General features: G+C 36.1%; 1 protein-coding gene across 1 annotated transcript in view; it reads left to right on the top strand.

The window, feature by feature from the left end:
• LOC143252077 (rhodopsin-like) overlaps nucleotides 1-17,616 on the top strand; it is a 36,538-nt gene that overhangs the window by 10,927 nt on the left and 7,995 nt on the right. The window contains exon 2 of the mRNA XM_076503686.1: nucleotides 5,268-5,596. Within this exon, the coding sequence (XP_076359801.1) occupies nucleotides 5,268-5,596 (329 nt within the window). The remainder of the gene's footprint in view (nucleotides 1-5,267; nucleotides 5,597-17,616) is intronic.

Raw genomic sequence — 17,616 nt, 5'->3', positions numbered from 1 at the left:
GTGGCATATTTTTCTTTTTTATAGGTTAAAATCTCATAACAGATATCTTGGTTTTTGATTTTATACTGACGTTCATTACTATTACGTAGTGCTGATTTGATCGCCTGCGTACAGTTGGTCTAATTTATAACACTGTGACTATTTACTAAGTTTTTTGTATACGTAGACACGCGTACATCTGTGTGTGCTTCCTGAAATTTAACAACAGGGGATAATGTGTGATAATCCTATAGTAGCACAGCATTATAGATCAGAAATCAATGTTAAACTGTTTTTAATATTTTTACAACGAAATCTTTAACCTGTGGATGTGATGTCACTAATCAAATCATATCACGTGCAACTGAATATGACGTTTCAGTGAAAGTTCTTTAAAAACTTTAGTATGTTTGTTGTTACTTTATATGTACAGTGCAATAGGAAGGAAACACTTTGACCTGATGTGTGGTAGGGCGCCCGGCATGGCCAGGTGGTTAAGGCACTCGACTTGTAATTCGAGGGTTGCGGGTTCGAATCCCCGTCACACCAAGCATACTCGCCATTTAAACCGTGGGAGCATTATAATGTGACGGTCAATCCCACTATTCGTTGATAAAAGCGTAGCCCAAGAGTTGGTGGTGGGTGGTGATGACTAGCTATCTTCCCTTTAGTCTTACAGTTAGCGCAATGGTTTTTAATATTTTTTAATCCAAGGAAATCTTCTGGCGTCACATTTTTGTCAGAGATCCTTTCACAATGTTTATTACAAGAAAAAACAATTTAGTGCAATACTGTATCCATAATTCGAGATAGAGTACTTATATTTAATGTAGTTATATGCTCACATACATCCGAAGCATGAACAATTTCTCGAACGTGCTCTTTCAAATAATAAACGTTCACGACTCAAGCACCTGTTTGTACCTAGTTATGTTCAGTAGTTTAAAACAGTGATCACGTGTTGTTACGTTATGTTATTATGAAAACTACTATAACAATAAAGTGTGTGTGTGTGTTTTCTTGTAGCAAAGCCACATCGGGCTATCTGCTGAGTCCACCGAGAGGAATCGAACCCCTGATTTTAGCGTTGTAAGTCCGTCGACTTACCCGCTGTACTAGCGGGGAGTCTAATAACAATAAAGAGATATGACGTAATCAGATTACTGTTATGTGACTAACATGTATTTACGCACAGAATATGCGAAACCCACGCACTCCGCGTAACCTTGCAGAACCTCGATATCTCGCGTATCTCCTGGATGTCTGTTGAGAAACCCTGGTTGAAAAGCACTGAGTTAACATACACTTTGTATTTCAGAATGCTCAGTCGTCTCTACTCTTTGTTGTTGTTTTTTTTTTTCAATTGTAAACATCTTATTATATTAAAATTTGCGATGTATACATCCAAAACTAAGAACTCGGATACTATCGCGCAGATTATTATCGTTCAAAACTGGGTAATATTTTTATAGCTGAGCAATAAACACAACAATTGAAATTGCCACATAAAGGATAAGTTTCAGATTTAACCAGTAAAAATTACAAACAAAAAGGAGTAAGTTACAAAAATAAAACAATCAAAAAACAAATTTGTTTCTTTGTTTGTTTTGAATTTCGCGCAAAGCTACTCGAGGGCTATCTGCGTTAGCCGTCCCTAATTTAGTAGTGTAAGACTAGAGGGAAGGCAGCTAGTCATCACCACCCACCACCAACTCTTGGGCTACTCTTTTACCAACGAATAGTGGGATTGACCGTCACATTATAACGTCCCCACGGCTGAAAGGGCGAGCATGTTTGGTGCGACGGGGATTCGAACTCGCGACCTTCAGATTACGAGTCGAACGCCTTAACCCACCTGGCCATGCCGGGCCAAAAACAAATTTGAAAATTATTTGTTTTTCTTCAGTGAAAATTTTCACGTACCTCCAGTGGCACAGTGGTATGTCAGCAGACTCACACCTCTAGAAACCGGGTTTTAATACCCGTGTAGGCAGAGCAAAGATAATTAATTGTGTAGCTTTGTGCTTAAATCCACAGAAAAGAGATGCAAATGAAAAATATCTCATGAATGTTGCAACAGAAAAGAAAGGCACTTATATTGATAGCTGCGTCTACAAAGAACCACTTTAATAAAATATATTTAGTAATTTAATGCTAGGATGACAGCTTATTTTTTAGACTAAAATTTCAATAAAATCCCTTTTCTCGTCACGTATGAGTACATTGTTGTAGAACTGTTAGAGAGTTCCAGAAAAGACCGCAAGCCTAGTAGTCTTCCACAGGAATCAGCAGTTATAACCAGCCCGGAGGACATGAATTTATGCTAGTCTTCATTATTGTAACTTTGATATACTCCAAAAAAATGCTTACAAGATTTCGCTAAACATAATGCTCACGAGAGTTATGAAAGTACATTATTGTTTTTCTCTCTCTGCTTATAGTGATATAGTTTTCAAATTGTTTATTATTTAATTCTCACACTGCCCTGACGGCAACACGTAATCCAAGGTATCCAACAACAATTTGTTCTTACCATAATAGTTTTATGTTCTTCTACTAGGTGTCGTCTTTTTCCCGCAATGACGTTTTCAGTATATTTTGAGCCTGTGTTAAAACTACTTAGAAAAATCAGAATTAGTTTGTCCTGGTAGAAATACTGACAAATAACTGCAGTGGTTTTAAAGTGAACTTTTTGAGAGCGAGAGTATTAGACTGGGTTTTCGGAGTTACCGAGAAGTTGATAAAATGAGGGCCTGGACACTTTAAATAAAAGAGCAACATCTTTATTCGCTACAACACAAAAACACCGAATACTGATTGAGTTTGTATACAGTTCTTACTCTAACTTATGTGATCGTCAATCTTTAAATTTTTTTTTCTAAGATGGATAATCTCAACACTAAATGATGAATGAGCTTCCAAAGGTCTTCTTTCAGTGAAACCTGAGAGCAAATTAGAAACTAGTATTTATGCGAGAGAAGATTCCATTAGTCATTATAAAATGCTGTATAAGTAAACGATTTTCTCATTGGTTATATTAGCTGTCTTCCCTCTAATCTTACATTGCTAAATTAGCAACGGTTAGCGCAGATAGCTCTCCAATAGCTTTGCGCGAAATTCAAAAAAACAACTAAACCTTATTGGTTAGTTTTTAGAATACGATGCCTCACCCTAGTGGTATGTCTGCGGACTTATATCACTAGAAATCGCTATTTAAGGTAATACTATTTAAACGACGTTGTAATTTGTTATGCCCTAGTAAACAAAACAAACAAGTGTCATTGTTACTGGTTATTTCCTGATATAAATAACTGCATTAAATCACACTCGATGCAATCCCAAGAAAAGTGATTCATTGCTAATGCGGTGCTCGTGAAGTAAAAAATCCATGAATACCAACTTAAATTGATGTATTTAGGATTTTCATGGCTGCTTCTATGCTTATAACGTGATGGGACAAAGCTTTATCGTTAAAAAGTTGGTCACTGGTGGCGCTCTATATCCAATTTCTCTACTGTGCGGGAAGGTGAGCGGTATAAAAGCAGCAGAAACAAACATTTCCCATCCATGCTTTTTATTAGGCTTAGAACAGAATTTCTTTATAAGTCATAATTTTACTTGTAAAGCATTTTTACACCACCGATTAAAACGCTAGTGCATTATTGAAACCACACCTATGTGAAAATAGTGCATATTCATCATTGCATCTCAACGGAAAGTTAGAAATTTGTACAAATAGAGTCTATTGCTGATGTATATCAAAGTAGCCGCTCTCCAACACCAATTAAAGTCTTAGCGGAATTTTGAACACTTTGTTGTGAAAACGAGGCACATGGAGAATTCAGCATCAACTGCCGTACAATGTATATAGGTACAACAATTTCAGCAACAAAAAAACATGTGTGTGTTTTCATTTAGCACAGCCACATCAGGCTACCTGCTGAGCACACCGAGGGATATCTAATCCCTGATTTTAGCGTTGTAAGTCCATAGACTTACCGCTGTACTAGCGGGGTACTACAAAAAACCACTCCAATAAAGTTAAGCCAAATGAAAATATTTTTTTTTGTAGAGTTGTAGATTTCCGATAAATACCCGTGATGTACCAAACGGCAATTATATGAAAGTAAATTAAAACACTATATGTTTTTTTTAACCTCAGTTATGACCTTATATGACTTTAGAGATCAATGTTCCAAACTTTGTTGATTTGGATGAATTAAGTATAAGAAAAACTTTATCTTTTTCTGCATGATATTCTGATATCTGTCAAAAGTAAACGCGTGGTTTTCTGGGTACGCAAGTTAGAATTAAGTGTAAGTCAATAACATTTATTCAGGGAAACGTGGACTCGTACAACTGTTTGTTCAAGTGTTACTCAAATGATTGTTTCGAATTTATAATATATTTTTATAATAACTTCAAACAAAAGCTACAAAACATGCTCCAATAAAGTAATACAGTTTATGTGACTTCAATTAGATACAGTTTGAAGTTTGTCTTATTACTATTAGATATTCTGCTCTGCTACTAAGGTGTGACTGCATTACTACTTCTAATGATTGGTTTAGTTTGTTTTGAATTTCACGAAAAGCTACACAAGGGCTACCTGCACTAGCTGTCCCTAATTTAGCAATGTAAGACTAGAGGGAAGGAAGCTAGTCATCACCGCCCACCACCAGCTCTTGGCTACCTTTTACCAACCAATAGTGGGATTGACCGTCACATTATAACGCCTCCGCGGCCAAAATGGCGAGCACGTTTGGTGTGACGGGGATTTGAATCCATGGCTCTCAGATAACGAGTCAAGTGCTTTAACTGCCTGGCTATGCCTGGCCACTTCTAATGAACTCGATATTATCTAAAGGTTTTCTATTTCAATTTTGACCCGACCAGGCCAGGTTGTTAGGGCGCTCGACCCGAAATCTGAAAGTCGCTGGTTCGAATTCCCGTCACACTAAACATGCTCACTCTTTCAGCCGTGAGTATGCTATACAGTTACGGTTAATTCCATTATACTTTACTAAAAGAGTAACCCACGAGTTGGCGATGAGTGGTGATGACTAGCTGTCTTTCCTCTAAGACAAAATTCCAAACAAACCAAAGCAAACCTAGTGGTTTTTCTCGTGGCAATATTGTTGTTGTTTTTTCCAAAATAATCAATCTATGTTTTGTTTCAGTTCATTTCTTTGTACTAGAACAATTTCGGGAAATATAATTCAGCTGGTAACTATAGGTGTTTTATTGAATCATTTCTGTAACTGTGTGCATGATTTTATTACGTATAGGAATGACAGCTATTGGAACTTTGACAGCGACATCTATCGAGCGTTATATTATAATGTCCAGACCTTATAATTCGTCGAAAATGTCGCCCAGAAGGTCCTGTTTCATCGTCATTTGCACGTGGATCTATTCGTTAAGTTTGTGTTTGCCTCCCTTCTTCGGGTGGAGCCGTTACGTTTTAGAACCACCAGGGATAAGTTGCTCTGTAGACTGGATGACAGAAACCAGGAACAACAAGTCCTACATCATTTACCTCTTTATCACTGGTTTTTTTCTTCCAGTGTTTGTTATGATTTTCTGCTATAGTCAGATCATCAGGAGAGTTCGAAAGGTAAGAAAACTTCATAAAAACAGTCACAAGGTTTTGAATTTCGCGCAAAACTACACGAGGGCTATCTGCGCTAGCCGTCTCTAATTCAGCAGTGTAAGACTAGAGGGAAGGCAACTTTTCATCACCACCCACCACCAACTCTTGGGTTACTCTTCTACCAACGAATAGTGGGATTGACCGAACTTTAAAACGCCCCCACGGCTGAAAGAGCGAACATGTTTGGTGGGAAGGGGATTCGAACCTGCGACCTTCAGATTACGAGTCGAGTACCTTAACCACCTGGTATATATGCTATATTTTTTTTATAAACTCAACTAATCAGCAATATTTATATTATTACTTAATTTTAAGCCATATCTGTTTTCGTGGGGGGGATTATATCGTTCTGATGAGATCTTTACTAAGTACTTTCATAAAATTTCGATGTCTAACGATTTTAATCGAAGGTTTTTTAAGTAATGGTCTGTGTATTCAAGCACACTTATTATTTATAATACAGTCATTCTAGATGGCGTTACACTTAAAAGCTTGTCTATTACTAAGCCTATATTGCAATATACTTCAGTATTAAGAGTAACACTGAAAAGCAAAAGTTTGCAATGTCATGAAATGAACATGTGGCTCTACTTTAATTGCATTGTTATGCTGCTGTTGTGTTCTCACAAGTGACGTAATCGTCTGTTACGTAATATAATTTATCTCGGATGAGGCTCCGATTTATTATATTACGATTTCGAGTAGCCGGAAATTTTAATTTTAGTTTAGAAGTTAATTAAATGTCAATATGTATTACATTTATGATACTTGCCAACAAGATTGATACACGTAATTTCCTTTTTTTGACACACATATAGTTTAATATAGAAACATAAAAACAGTACAATTTATAATAACAGATATTACAAATAATAATTTATATACAAAAGTTTTACCAACTGCAAACAATACTGAGTCTTCTATCTTATCTGGAACTAAATCTTTTATCAACGGCACACGGAGAGTGAATTATTTCTATGTTGAAGCACCAGTAACTTCTCTTAACAGCTATGTGCTTCACTGAACACACGTAAGTTTTCCAATGACGACAATATAAAATGTTTTCTTGGAAATTCTAATACCCAGGTTAATTCACTTAAGTTAAAGGTTTAGTAATGTTCGAAACCTATAAACGTTCCGACTCAGATATCTGTAGTTTTCCTGTTAATAAGCGTTTATTACAATCATAGCTTCCGAGGTTTATAGCAATTATACAATATTATACTGTGTTCCCGCTTTGCATTGGTTACCTTTTATAAGCACGAGAGGAGGTTTTTTTTTAAATTTTCAGCTGAGCTAACAATATTGGTATGCTACATACACATGTCATACTTTGTTGATTCTTGCGCTCGAGAATCTTCTTCAAATTTAGAGAACAGGTGCGATTTTCGCAACACACATTTAACAATAAAAGTTACATGCATTTCTAAACATATATTAAACTGAAACAAACATAGATATGAAAATAAATATTAAATCTGTTGCACGTCTCAATCTTCTTCAAAACCTCCCCGTAGAAGAAGGGCCTGACATCTGGTGGTAGAAACTATATATGTATATGAATAGAAATGTTTGAGGTATAACACGTGGCATTTTCTAAATTATAAATTTTATATAGATAATCTTTAAATTGTGATTTTCCCACTAAATTGAAGATTTATTTAGGAATTGAAACTTACACCCTTGTGCAAATTAATTGAAACAAGACGGAAAATTACGATTTTTTTCAATTTTTTGAGTTTTATTTCTGAGAATCTAAAAATTACTCACAAATTAATACATGATATGACCGCCTTTATTTTCAGAAGATCATTAATCTATTAATCTGCTTTGGCATCCAGTCCACGAGTTGACTGCAATCTTTACTAATTTTTGGATCGCGGTACTACACCTCAATTATGGCCTCAATTAGCTTATCTTTCGTAGTACAGTCTTTTCCCCGAAGTCTTTCTTTACAAATCGCCCAAAGATTTTCAATAGGATTTAAGTCCGGAGAGTTTCCAGGCCAGTCCAGCACCTTTATTCACGTTGTAATCATAAAATTCTTCACAAGTTTCGATGTGTGGCACGGAGCCAGATCTTGCTGACAAATGCCAGATCCATCTGGAAATATCTTTTTCAATTCTGGAACGACTCTTCTCTGCAAAACTTCGATGTACTGTGGTCCTCGCATCATACCTTCTACGATATGTAAGCCTCCGACGCCATAGTAGCTGAAAAAGCCCCAAAATATCTTCTTCAAGGGATGTTTCACGAACTGATTGATGTGAGATTCTCGACGTTTCTCACCTGGAGATCTGCGAACATGCAGACTTCTTTGACCCTGTACGAAGAAATGAGTCTCGTCACTGAATAACACCTTCCTCCATTGTTCTTGCGTCCAGTTCTTGTATTTCAGACCCCATTGATACCGTTTTTTCTTCATTGAGTTGGTAAGAAGTTGTTTTTTGACTGGTCTTCTTGTCCTTCTAACGCAATTTCGAAAATTTTTTATTCCTTAAAATTTCGTCATATATCCCAAAAATAGATCGACCGTACTGCAAAACACAGCTTATGACGCCATCTGTGTGAAAAAATGACTATTAAATGAAATCAGCGGGTTCAGCGAGCTTACACCGCTCGCCATGCTGAAAATATTGTAAAATGACCATTTGTTTCAATTAATTTGCACAAAGGTGTAATTTGTTTGACTTGCTTTGATGAATTTTACGCGAAGCACGAAAGGGTTATCGAGCCTGCGACCCGGAGATCGCGAGTCGAGCGCCCTAACCACCTGACGGAGCAAGACATTTTTATGACGTTGTCGGGACGCAAGCCATAAAACCTCAGATCCTCATTCTGTTACAATAACCACTGGGGAGATCTAGAGGAAAAGTTAAGTTAGATATAGCAAATCATTTTCACTACCCAGGTGACATACGTAATTGTTTTGCTACAAATGACAATTCTCCCAACCGTACGAGTTAAAGGAGGTGTATGTTTTCTTATAACAAATCCACATCGGGCTATCTGCTGAGTCCACTGAGATGAATCCAACTCCTGATGTTAGCGAGTTAAAGAAGGAAGATTTATTTTATTTATAAGCACAGTCCGGCATGGCCAGGTGGGTTAACGTGTTCGACTAGTAATCCGAGGGTTGCGGGTTCGAATCCCCGTCGCATCAAACATGCTCGCCATTTCAGCTGTGGGGACGTTATAATATGACGGCCAATCCCACTATTCGTTGGTAAAGTAGTACCCCAAGAGTTGGCGGTGGGTGGTGGTGGCTAGCTGCCTTTCCTCTAGTCTTAAACTGCTAAATAAGGAACGGCTAACGCAGATAGCCCTCGAGTAGCTTTGTGCGAAATTCCAAAAAAAAACAAAATTAAATTAGTGGTTTCACAAAACATCTTATCGTTACAGGTTGGCACACAAATTACGCTGTTGCAGATTAATAAATAGAGATACGGTAAGATCAAAGGAATGAACTTTTGTTTCTAATATTTAACTTTTTCCTCAGAAGAAATAATATTTTCAGAGGGTGAAAGTTGTTAGTTTATTTTAACAAGTAAACTATGGTAAATATTGTACTTTACATAATGCCTACTGTGGTAAATATTGTACTTTACATCATGCCAACTGTGGTAAATATTGTACTTTACATAATGCCAACTGTGGTAAATATTGTACTTTACATAATGCCAACTGTGGTAAATATTGTACTTTACATAAGGCCTACCGTGGTAAATATTGTAACTTTACATAATGCCAACTGTGGTAAATATTGTACTTTACATAAGTCCTACTGTGGTAAATATTGTACTTTACGTAATGCCAACTGTGGTAAATATTGTACTTTACATCATGCCAACTGTGGTAAATATTGTACTTTACATAAGGCCTACTGTGGTAAATATTGTACTTTACATAATGCCAACTGTGGTAAATATTGTACTTTACATAATGCCAACTGTGGTAAATATTGTACTTTACATAAGGCCTACTGTGGTAAATATTGTACTTTACATAATGCCAACTGTGGTAAATATTGTACTTTACATAATGCCAACTGTGGTAAATATTGTACTTTACATAAGGCCTGAAAGTTATTTCATTTGCTTCACCTCGAGACAACTACAAAAGTATATGTGTGTTATTCATAGTAGTAAAATAGTAAATAACAAGGATTACGGGTGGACTCAACAGATAGTCTGATGTGACTTTTCTGTAAGAAAAACAAATAAACAAAAACAAAGCAATGGTTAAAATAGAATAACACACGTGGGAAAGAAAAAAAAATGAATAATGTAAGGGGAAGAGTTTCTCTGGAAATACTCGAGAAGTCATGAAAGTTTCATGATGGCCATAACTCAGTTTTGTTGTTTACTGTTGAGAATGAAGTTACAAAACTGGCCATCTGTTTTGTCCGCCACGCCTGTTGCTGAATTACTGGGGGGAATAATAAGTTGGTAACTGTTATCACGGGGAAAAGACGTTTTACTGACGAGATCAAAACTTCTATTATTATTATTTTTACACTAAATGAAACTTATGACTATACATAACAGTTAAAAAACGACCTCTACCTACAGAACATATTTTTACTGTTCAATATTGGGCTTTACAGTTTCTTCGGGAGTGATTTATAACCAACAAGATAAATATTGAGTTATATAATATACATTGTTAGATGTAGATGTCGACAGTTATGCTAACACATGAAAAAAAATGCTTTGGGTTGATAACGCATTATGTAAACTACCCAGTTACATGCTTATTTGAATAACTTTGCATACCGGTGTTTATTTTAGTTTATGTAACACAGAAGATTCTAGAACAATTAAGGCTGGGATGTGCAATGTAAATAAACTATTACTACATATGATTTCCTTCGAGAACAAGCAAACGCACATACGTTTTTTTTCACTACTATCAAATATTGTTTTAAAATAAATATTTGTCGTTGATTTTGGAAGAATATGTATTTTTCTGTTAACTGGTGGAGAATCTTTTGGCAGAAAGGTTAAGATGTATTATTTCTGTTATTACTCATTTATATTTCTGCCACGTCTTTGACATACGTTAGTAGAATTCAAAAGGAACTAGTTTTATTAATAATTGGTATGATAATAAACTCGACAACTGGAGAGAAAAAATTCAGTAACAAGTATTGAAACTAAATAAAATGGAAATTAAAATATATTTAAATACGTTGATTTACAATGTATGTTTAAGACTGTTTATGCATGTATAAGACCCAAGTGGTTCATCGATGCACAATATTTTTTTTAAATAGATATAAAACTTTTTTTATTGAAATACGATGAAAAGATAATTGTTCATTTATATCTTGATGCTCGCCCCATCTGGAGGGTGTTTGAGATAACAGAAATGAAGAAAACAAAGATAATTGTACCTTTCACATTGATTTGTGCACAATCATAAAAATTTATTGCAGAATTTAAATTACTGACGAAAATTGATTTTTTAATTTATCGTTAAGCGCAAAACCACAGAATGAGATACATTCGTTATGTTCGTTTTTGTTTGTTTTGGAATTTCGCACAAAGCTACTCGAGGGCTATGCTGTGCTAGCCGTCCCTAATTTAGCAGTGTAAGACTAGAGGGAAGGCAGCTAGTCATCACCACCCACCGCCAACTCTTGGGCTACTCTTTTACCAACGAATAGTGGGATTGACCGACACATTATAACGCCCCCACGGCTGAAAGGGCGAGCATGTTTGGCGCGACGGGGATGCGAACCCGCGACCCTCAAATTACGAGTCGCACGCCTTAACACGATTGGCGATGCCGGGCCTATTCGTTATGTACATCACATGAAAGGTTTCTTTGTTTGCCTTGAATTTCGCGTAAAGCCACACGAGGGCTATCTGCGCTAGCCGTCCCTAATTTTGCAGGGCAAGACTGGATGGAAGGCAGCTAGTCATCACCACCCACCACCAACTCTTGAGTTACTCATTTACCAACGAATAGTGGGATTGACCGTCACTTTATAACGTCCCCGCGGCTGAAAGGGCGAGCATGTTTGTTGTAACGGAGATTCGAATTCTTGGCCCTCGGATTACGAGTAAAGTGTCTTAACCACCTGGTCATGCCAGGCCTGAATATATGAAAATTTTCGTTTTTAGCGTTATAAGTTTACAGCTGAGCTATCGAGATGCTGAATACAACTGAATGATAGGTTTTTATATTTTAAATTTCGTAGTTTTGCAAGAATAAATCGAGTTTTTTATACATACTTGGAAACAAGTTCCATAGCGTCAGTAGACATTTTTCTGAGCGAACCTGTTCACGAAAACCTTTTCAATGCGAATATCCTATGATCTAGAAAACCATGAATCGTTAAGCTTTTATTACATTGTCAAAGACGAGTCTTAAAATGTGCCACTTTACTACTAACTGTTGGTGACACACTCCAGTATTTTTAATTAAAGCTGTTTACTCTATAAACAGACAAAGATTAGTTTTTTAATTGGCACTAATATAATTTCGTTTCTTGAATTCTCAGCAGAATATATTTTGTCAGAAAATAAAATTGTCAGTTTGTAAACCTACGAGGGAATATCATACACAAATATCCAGAAAGGAAAAGCAGATATGACCATATATATATAATATTTGTTTTGTAACAAAATGTGTTTGCGTGTGCGCACGTGGGTTTATAGAGAAGACTGCAAACCTTTTGCAAACATATGCCACCATTTTTTTTTCTCGTTTGGTGAAGATTTTTATTGAGTACAAAATTCTTGGAGGAGTATAAGTCAAATACATTAGTTGTAGGGCCAGGTGGTTAAAAATACATTAGTTGTAGGGCCAGGTGGTTAATGCACTCAATTAGCAATCTATGGGTCATAAGTTTGAATCCTTTTTCAGCCATGGAGGCATTATAATTCAACGATCAATCTCGCTTTCGTTCGTAAAGGAGTTACGCAAGAGTTGGCGGTGGGTAATGTTGACTAGTTGCCTTCCCTTTAGCCTGTCACTTCCATAGTGCGGACGCTTAGTTCAAATAACCGTAGGGTAGCTTTACACGAAATACAACAAAAGAAACGTTTGTTATTGATATAATTAGTAAAGAAACTAACTGTGCGATACTTTCAGATGTTCGATAGCATGAACTAATTGCACCAATCAATGGTCTTTTGTGAAACTCTGTGTAGAGTTTCTAAATAAAATCACATTTCTTATTATACTCCGTTTCTTGGTGAGCTTGGCCTTTCGAAACTATTCGTTTATTTTATGTTTCTGTTGAAATGTAATAATTCATACATTATTAGACTTGTGTATAACTAATGTTAAAAAAAAAAACATATTGCAATGGACTACAAACTCTTATTGTCAAGGGAGGCAACATCGTGTGTAACAGTTAGTGAAAAAAACACAGTTAATGGAACAGATGTCAAGTGTCATGACATTGAAGAAAGTGCCATATTGTTAATTCATTCTTTACTAATTAAGAGTCTTCAACATCATGTTATAGATTATTCACTACAACATAGTATACCTTTATTCACATACAGTAAAATATGATATAAATAATTCATACGTTTAACTACAGTCAATATAGTGGATGAAAAGGGGACAAAATCAAAGCTAAAAGAAAGAAGTGATATCGATTAAGATAAGGCCCCGGCATGGCCACGGGGTTAAGCACTCGACTCATAATCCGAGGGTCGCAGGTTCGAATACCCGTCACACCAAACATGCTCGCCCTCCCAGCCGTGGAGGCGTTATACTGTGGCGGTCAATTCCACTATTCGTTGGTAAAAGAGTAGCCCAAGAGTTGGCGGTAGGTGGTGATGACTAGCTGCCTTCCCTCTAGTCTTACACTGCTAAATTAGGGACGGCTAGCACAGATAGTTCTCGAGTAGCTTTGTGCGAAATTCACAAACAAATATAAATAGAAACCATAACAGCACGTAATATGTTAGATATTTCTAAACTGGCGATATTTCAACATAGGTTATTTCATATTTAATTCAAACATACAACTACGTCTGTATCACTTAATTTTCTTCTGTACAAGTCTAAATGTGTAGTTTTACTTTTACTTGTCAGATAGGTTTCGCCATCACTCCATATCTCAATATAGTCTATTTTGTAAGTCTTGTAGTATGGTTTTAAAATATTTTCATTTTCAACCAAGACGACAAATCACTTCAAATACATGTTGTTGTTTTTTTCATTCTGTCAGACGTTTCACATTACGCATTTTTCGAGAGTCTATGAACATTACAGGTTGCAAGACTAATGTTAAAACACGTTTATTTGAAAGTCATTTTACTGACAAAAGTGGAAAAAGTCGATGAATTAAGTCATTATCCTTGGACAAAGGGGTTAAAAACAGATTTTCATTCGCGCCAAAAAATCGTATACACGTGCATTTAGCTCGTCAATATGTGTATTTTATACACTAACATTGTTTTATCTACGTCGACCTGTTTGTTTACCGCTAATTATTATGAAGTATGAAAGTATTTGTAATAGATTATGTAAACAGTGACTAGGTTCCCATCGAAACAGAGTGTAATAGATTATGTAAACAGTGACTAGGTTCCCATCGAAACAGAGTGTAATAGATTATGTAAACAGTGACTAGGTTCCCATCGAAACAGAGTGTAGTGTAATAGATTATGTAAACAGTGACTAGGTTCCCATCGAAACAGAGTGTAATAGATTATGTAAACAGTGACTAGGTTCCCATCGAAACAGAGTGTAATAGATTATGTAAATAGTGACTAGGTTCCCATCGAAACAGAGTGTAATAGATTATGTAAACAGTGACTAGGTTCCCATCGAAACAGAGTGTAATAGATTATGTAAACAGTGACTAGGTTCCCATCGAAACAGAGTGTAATAGATTATGTAAACAGTGACTAGGTTCCCATCGAAACAGAGTGTAATAGATTATGTAAACAGTGACTAGGTTCCTATCGAAACAGAGTGTAATAGATTATGTAAACAGTGACTAGGTTCCCATCGAAACAGAGTGTAATAGATTATGTAAACAGTGACTAGGTTCCCATCGAAACAGAGTGTAATAGATTATGTAAACAGTGACTAGGTTCCCATCGAAACAGAGTGTAATAGATTATGTAAACAGTGACTAGGTTCCCATCGAAACAGAGTGTAATAGATTATGTAAACAGTGACTAGGTTCCCATCGAAACAGAGTGTAATAGATCTAAACAAGACTTCGTCACGAAAGATCTTTTTACCAAAGCCTAAAAGCGCTTAATAAAGTTCTATTTAGAAATAGGGTTTTCATTAAATTAGTTACTTTGATATTTCTAATTTTAATAATTGGTATAATTGTAATTATATAAAGTATAATTTGTAATTTTGTTTTAATTCTTTATAAACCGTTACAAGCTTCACTAATCATCGCTTATATCACACCTTCGTTGTGAGACAAGCACGGTTTGAGCAGATGGTTATCTCTTACAGGTAAATAGAAAATCACCAGTGACAAGTAGAGAAAAATTCATATAAAACAAAGTGTCAATGGAAATATAATACCAGTCATTTAGATAGCAGCAAGTTTTGTTTTAAACAATTCAGATTCAACAATATTAAAATGTAGAAAGTTTACAAGGATACGACGCTTTTACGCAGGTCATTGTCGAATTTTCACCAACCAATAAGTGAATACGAAATTTTCACCTAATAATATTTAACTTTGTTCATCAAATATTTGAGTGATACGTTAGGAAAATTTTACACCATGTCAAGTAACAAACAAGAAACAAGGGACAGGAAATACTAAAGGTGAAGATGATATAAACAGAATTAGATTAATAATTTGGTATTGTTATGCAACTATGGGCTTTCAGTCCATGGCGTGCACCTTGGGATGGAGATAATAAATATTATGGAGATTGTATAGTGTTATTATAGTCTAATACTGGCAATGTATTACCATTTGTCATTGTATCTTAATCTAAGTGCTATACCAGAATTAAAATAGCAATAGTTTTAGTAAAAATGTACTTAGTAGCAGATTTTGTGTAATGTAATAAGAAACATTACGTAAGAAAAAACTTGACACGTGTGTGATATAAAACTGTGAGACAACGTCACTGTTACTGACGGACATGTTTGGGTACTGTAACATTGGTGCCTGTGTCAGTTAACAGTAGCCTCTTAAGAGTATGATTTTCTATCGTGATGACGTATGATTATAAAGCAACTATAAAGTTATGGATGTTTTATCAGCAGATCTGGTTCCATGCATGAAGTATTCCGTATAGAAATTAATAATTCGAAATTTAGTCATCTGTTTGGTTTCGTTTGAATTTCGCTTAAAGCTATGCGTGGGCTGTTTGCGCAAGCTGTCCCTAATTAAGCAGTAAAAAGACTATAGGGAAGTTAGCTAGTCAACACCAACATTTCCAACTCTTGGGATACTCTAATTGACTGTCTTATTATAAGGGCCTTACAGCTGAAAGGGTTAACATGTGCAGTAACGGAGATTCGAATCCGCTATCGGTAAATTGCAAATCGAAGGCTATAACCACCAGGCCTTGCCAGGTCCTTAATTATTTATATGTACAATCTAGCGATCTCGTGAAGGAACGAAACTTGTGTAAACCTGAAAATGTTTTCTTTGGCCTGATTTATCAGTAAATATATGGAAAGATACAGATGACCTTCGTACGCAAAGTTCAAAACACTGTGCTCTGAACCAGTAGATAATTTCGTTAACGTGTGTTGTTTTATTTTTGTCGGTTAGCATCTTTCAGAAGGTTTTATTCATTTTTGTGCGTGTACGCACATCTGAAACTTCGAATTGCTCGGTAGTGAGAGCGCTCGCTGCTGAAGCATGGAAGGCTATCAGGAGTAGAGAAGAATGTTGTTAGGTATATGAAACCTGGTTTCCAGAGATATGTGTCTTCAGAGATACCGTTGGCTTGACATAAGAAGCGTACGAGTAAGAGAATATTTTATTTTAAAACAGTGACACATGAACAGATTTCTTCCCTCTATTAAAGACCGAATGTAATAAATAAAAATATTGAAACCTTTTGGTTGGAATATGTCGTAATGACGTGTTTCTTAATTAAAAGTAAGAAGGTGTGACAAGTATACAATATGATAAATACATTAATAACATTGCTGTGTTGTGTTTGTGTTCTGACATAATATCAGTACTTCAAGGGCGGTGAGACCGAGCATATGGTAGCTTTATAATACGACGTTTAAGCAAACCGTCTTGTCTTTATTAATGTGGGCCCGGCATGGCCTAGCGCGTAAGGCGTGCGACTCGTAATCCGAGGGTCGCGAGTTCGAATCCTGATCGCACCAAACATGCTCGCTCTTTCAGCAGTGGGGCGTTATAATGTTACGGTAAATCCCATTATTCGTTGGTAAAAGAGTAGCTCAAGAATTGGCGGTGAGTGGTGATGATTAGCTGCCTTCCCTCTAATCTTGCAATGCTAAATTAGGGACGGCTAGCGCAGATAGCCCTCAAGTAGCTTTGCGCGAAGTTCAAAAACAAACAAACACACAATTTAGGAAGTGAGTTCTCGCCACGTACACAACAAAAGTTCTATTTATAGTAATGAACTTACAATCAAACTACTTTACATGATGTAAGGATAATGAAGATGTATTTTCTGATGAATAAGCTTAGATTGGAGTTAATATCCCCGAACTAGGTAAGCTGTTACCATACAACTTTCAGTTAATGTCATGACATAGATGTGGATGCAAAAAATTAGTAGTAGTGAAATGTATGTATATATATGGTAACTAAATTGCATTAGTTGGTCAACATCAAGCTATGTATCAATACTCGAATTCTGTGTAACATCATATATAATCAGTGATGTCGAGAAAACCCAAGTGTAGAGAAATATATATGTAAAAACGGCTCGTTTGGGTTGAGAAACATTTTTACGTAGAAGAGCGAACAACGTTTTGACCTTCTTCGGTCATCGTCTACATTCCGACACTCAGTTACACAACCCCTTCCAAACATGTGG

Source organism: Tachypleus tridentatus, chromosome 6, assembly GCF_004210375.1.
Source record: "Tachypleus tridentatus isolate NWPU-2018 chromosome 6, ASM421037v1, whole genome shotgun sequence".
Classification (NCBI taxonomy): domain Eukaryota; kingdom Metazoa; phylum Arthropoda; class Merostomata; order Xiphosura; family Limulidae; genus Tachypleus; species Tachypleus tridentatus.
The sequence above is the reverse complement of the archived record's forward strand: the minus strand, read 5'-3'. Positions and strand labels throughout refer to the sequence as shown.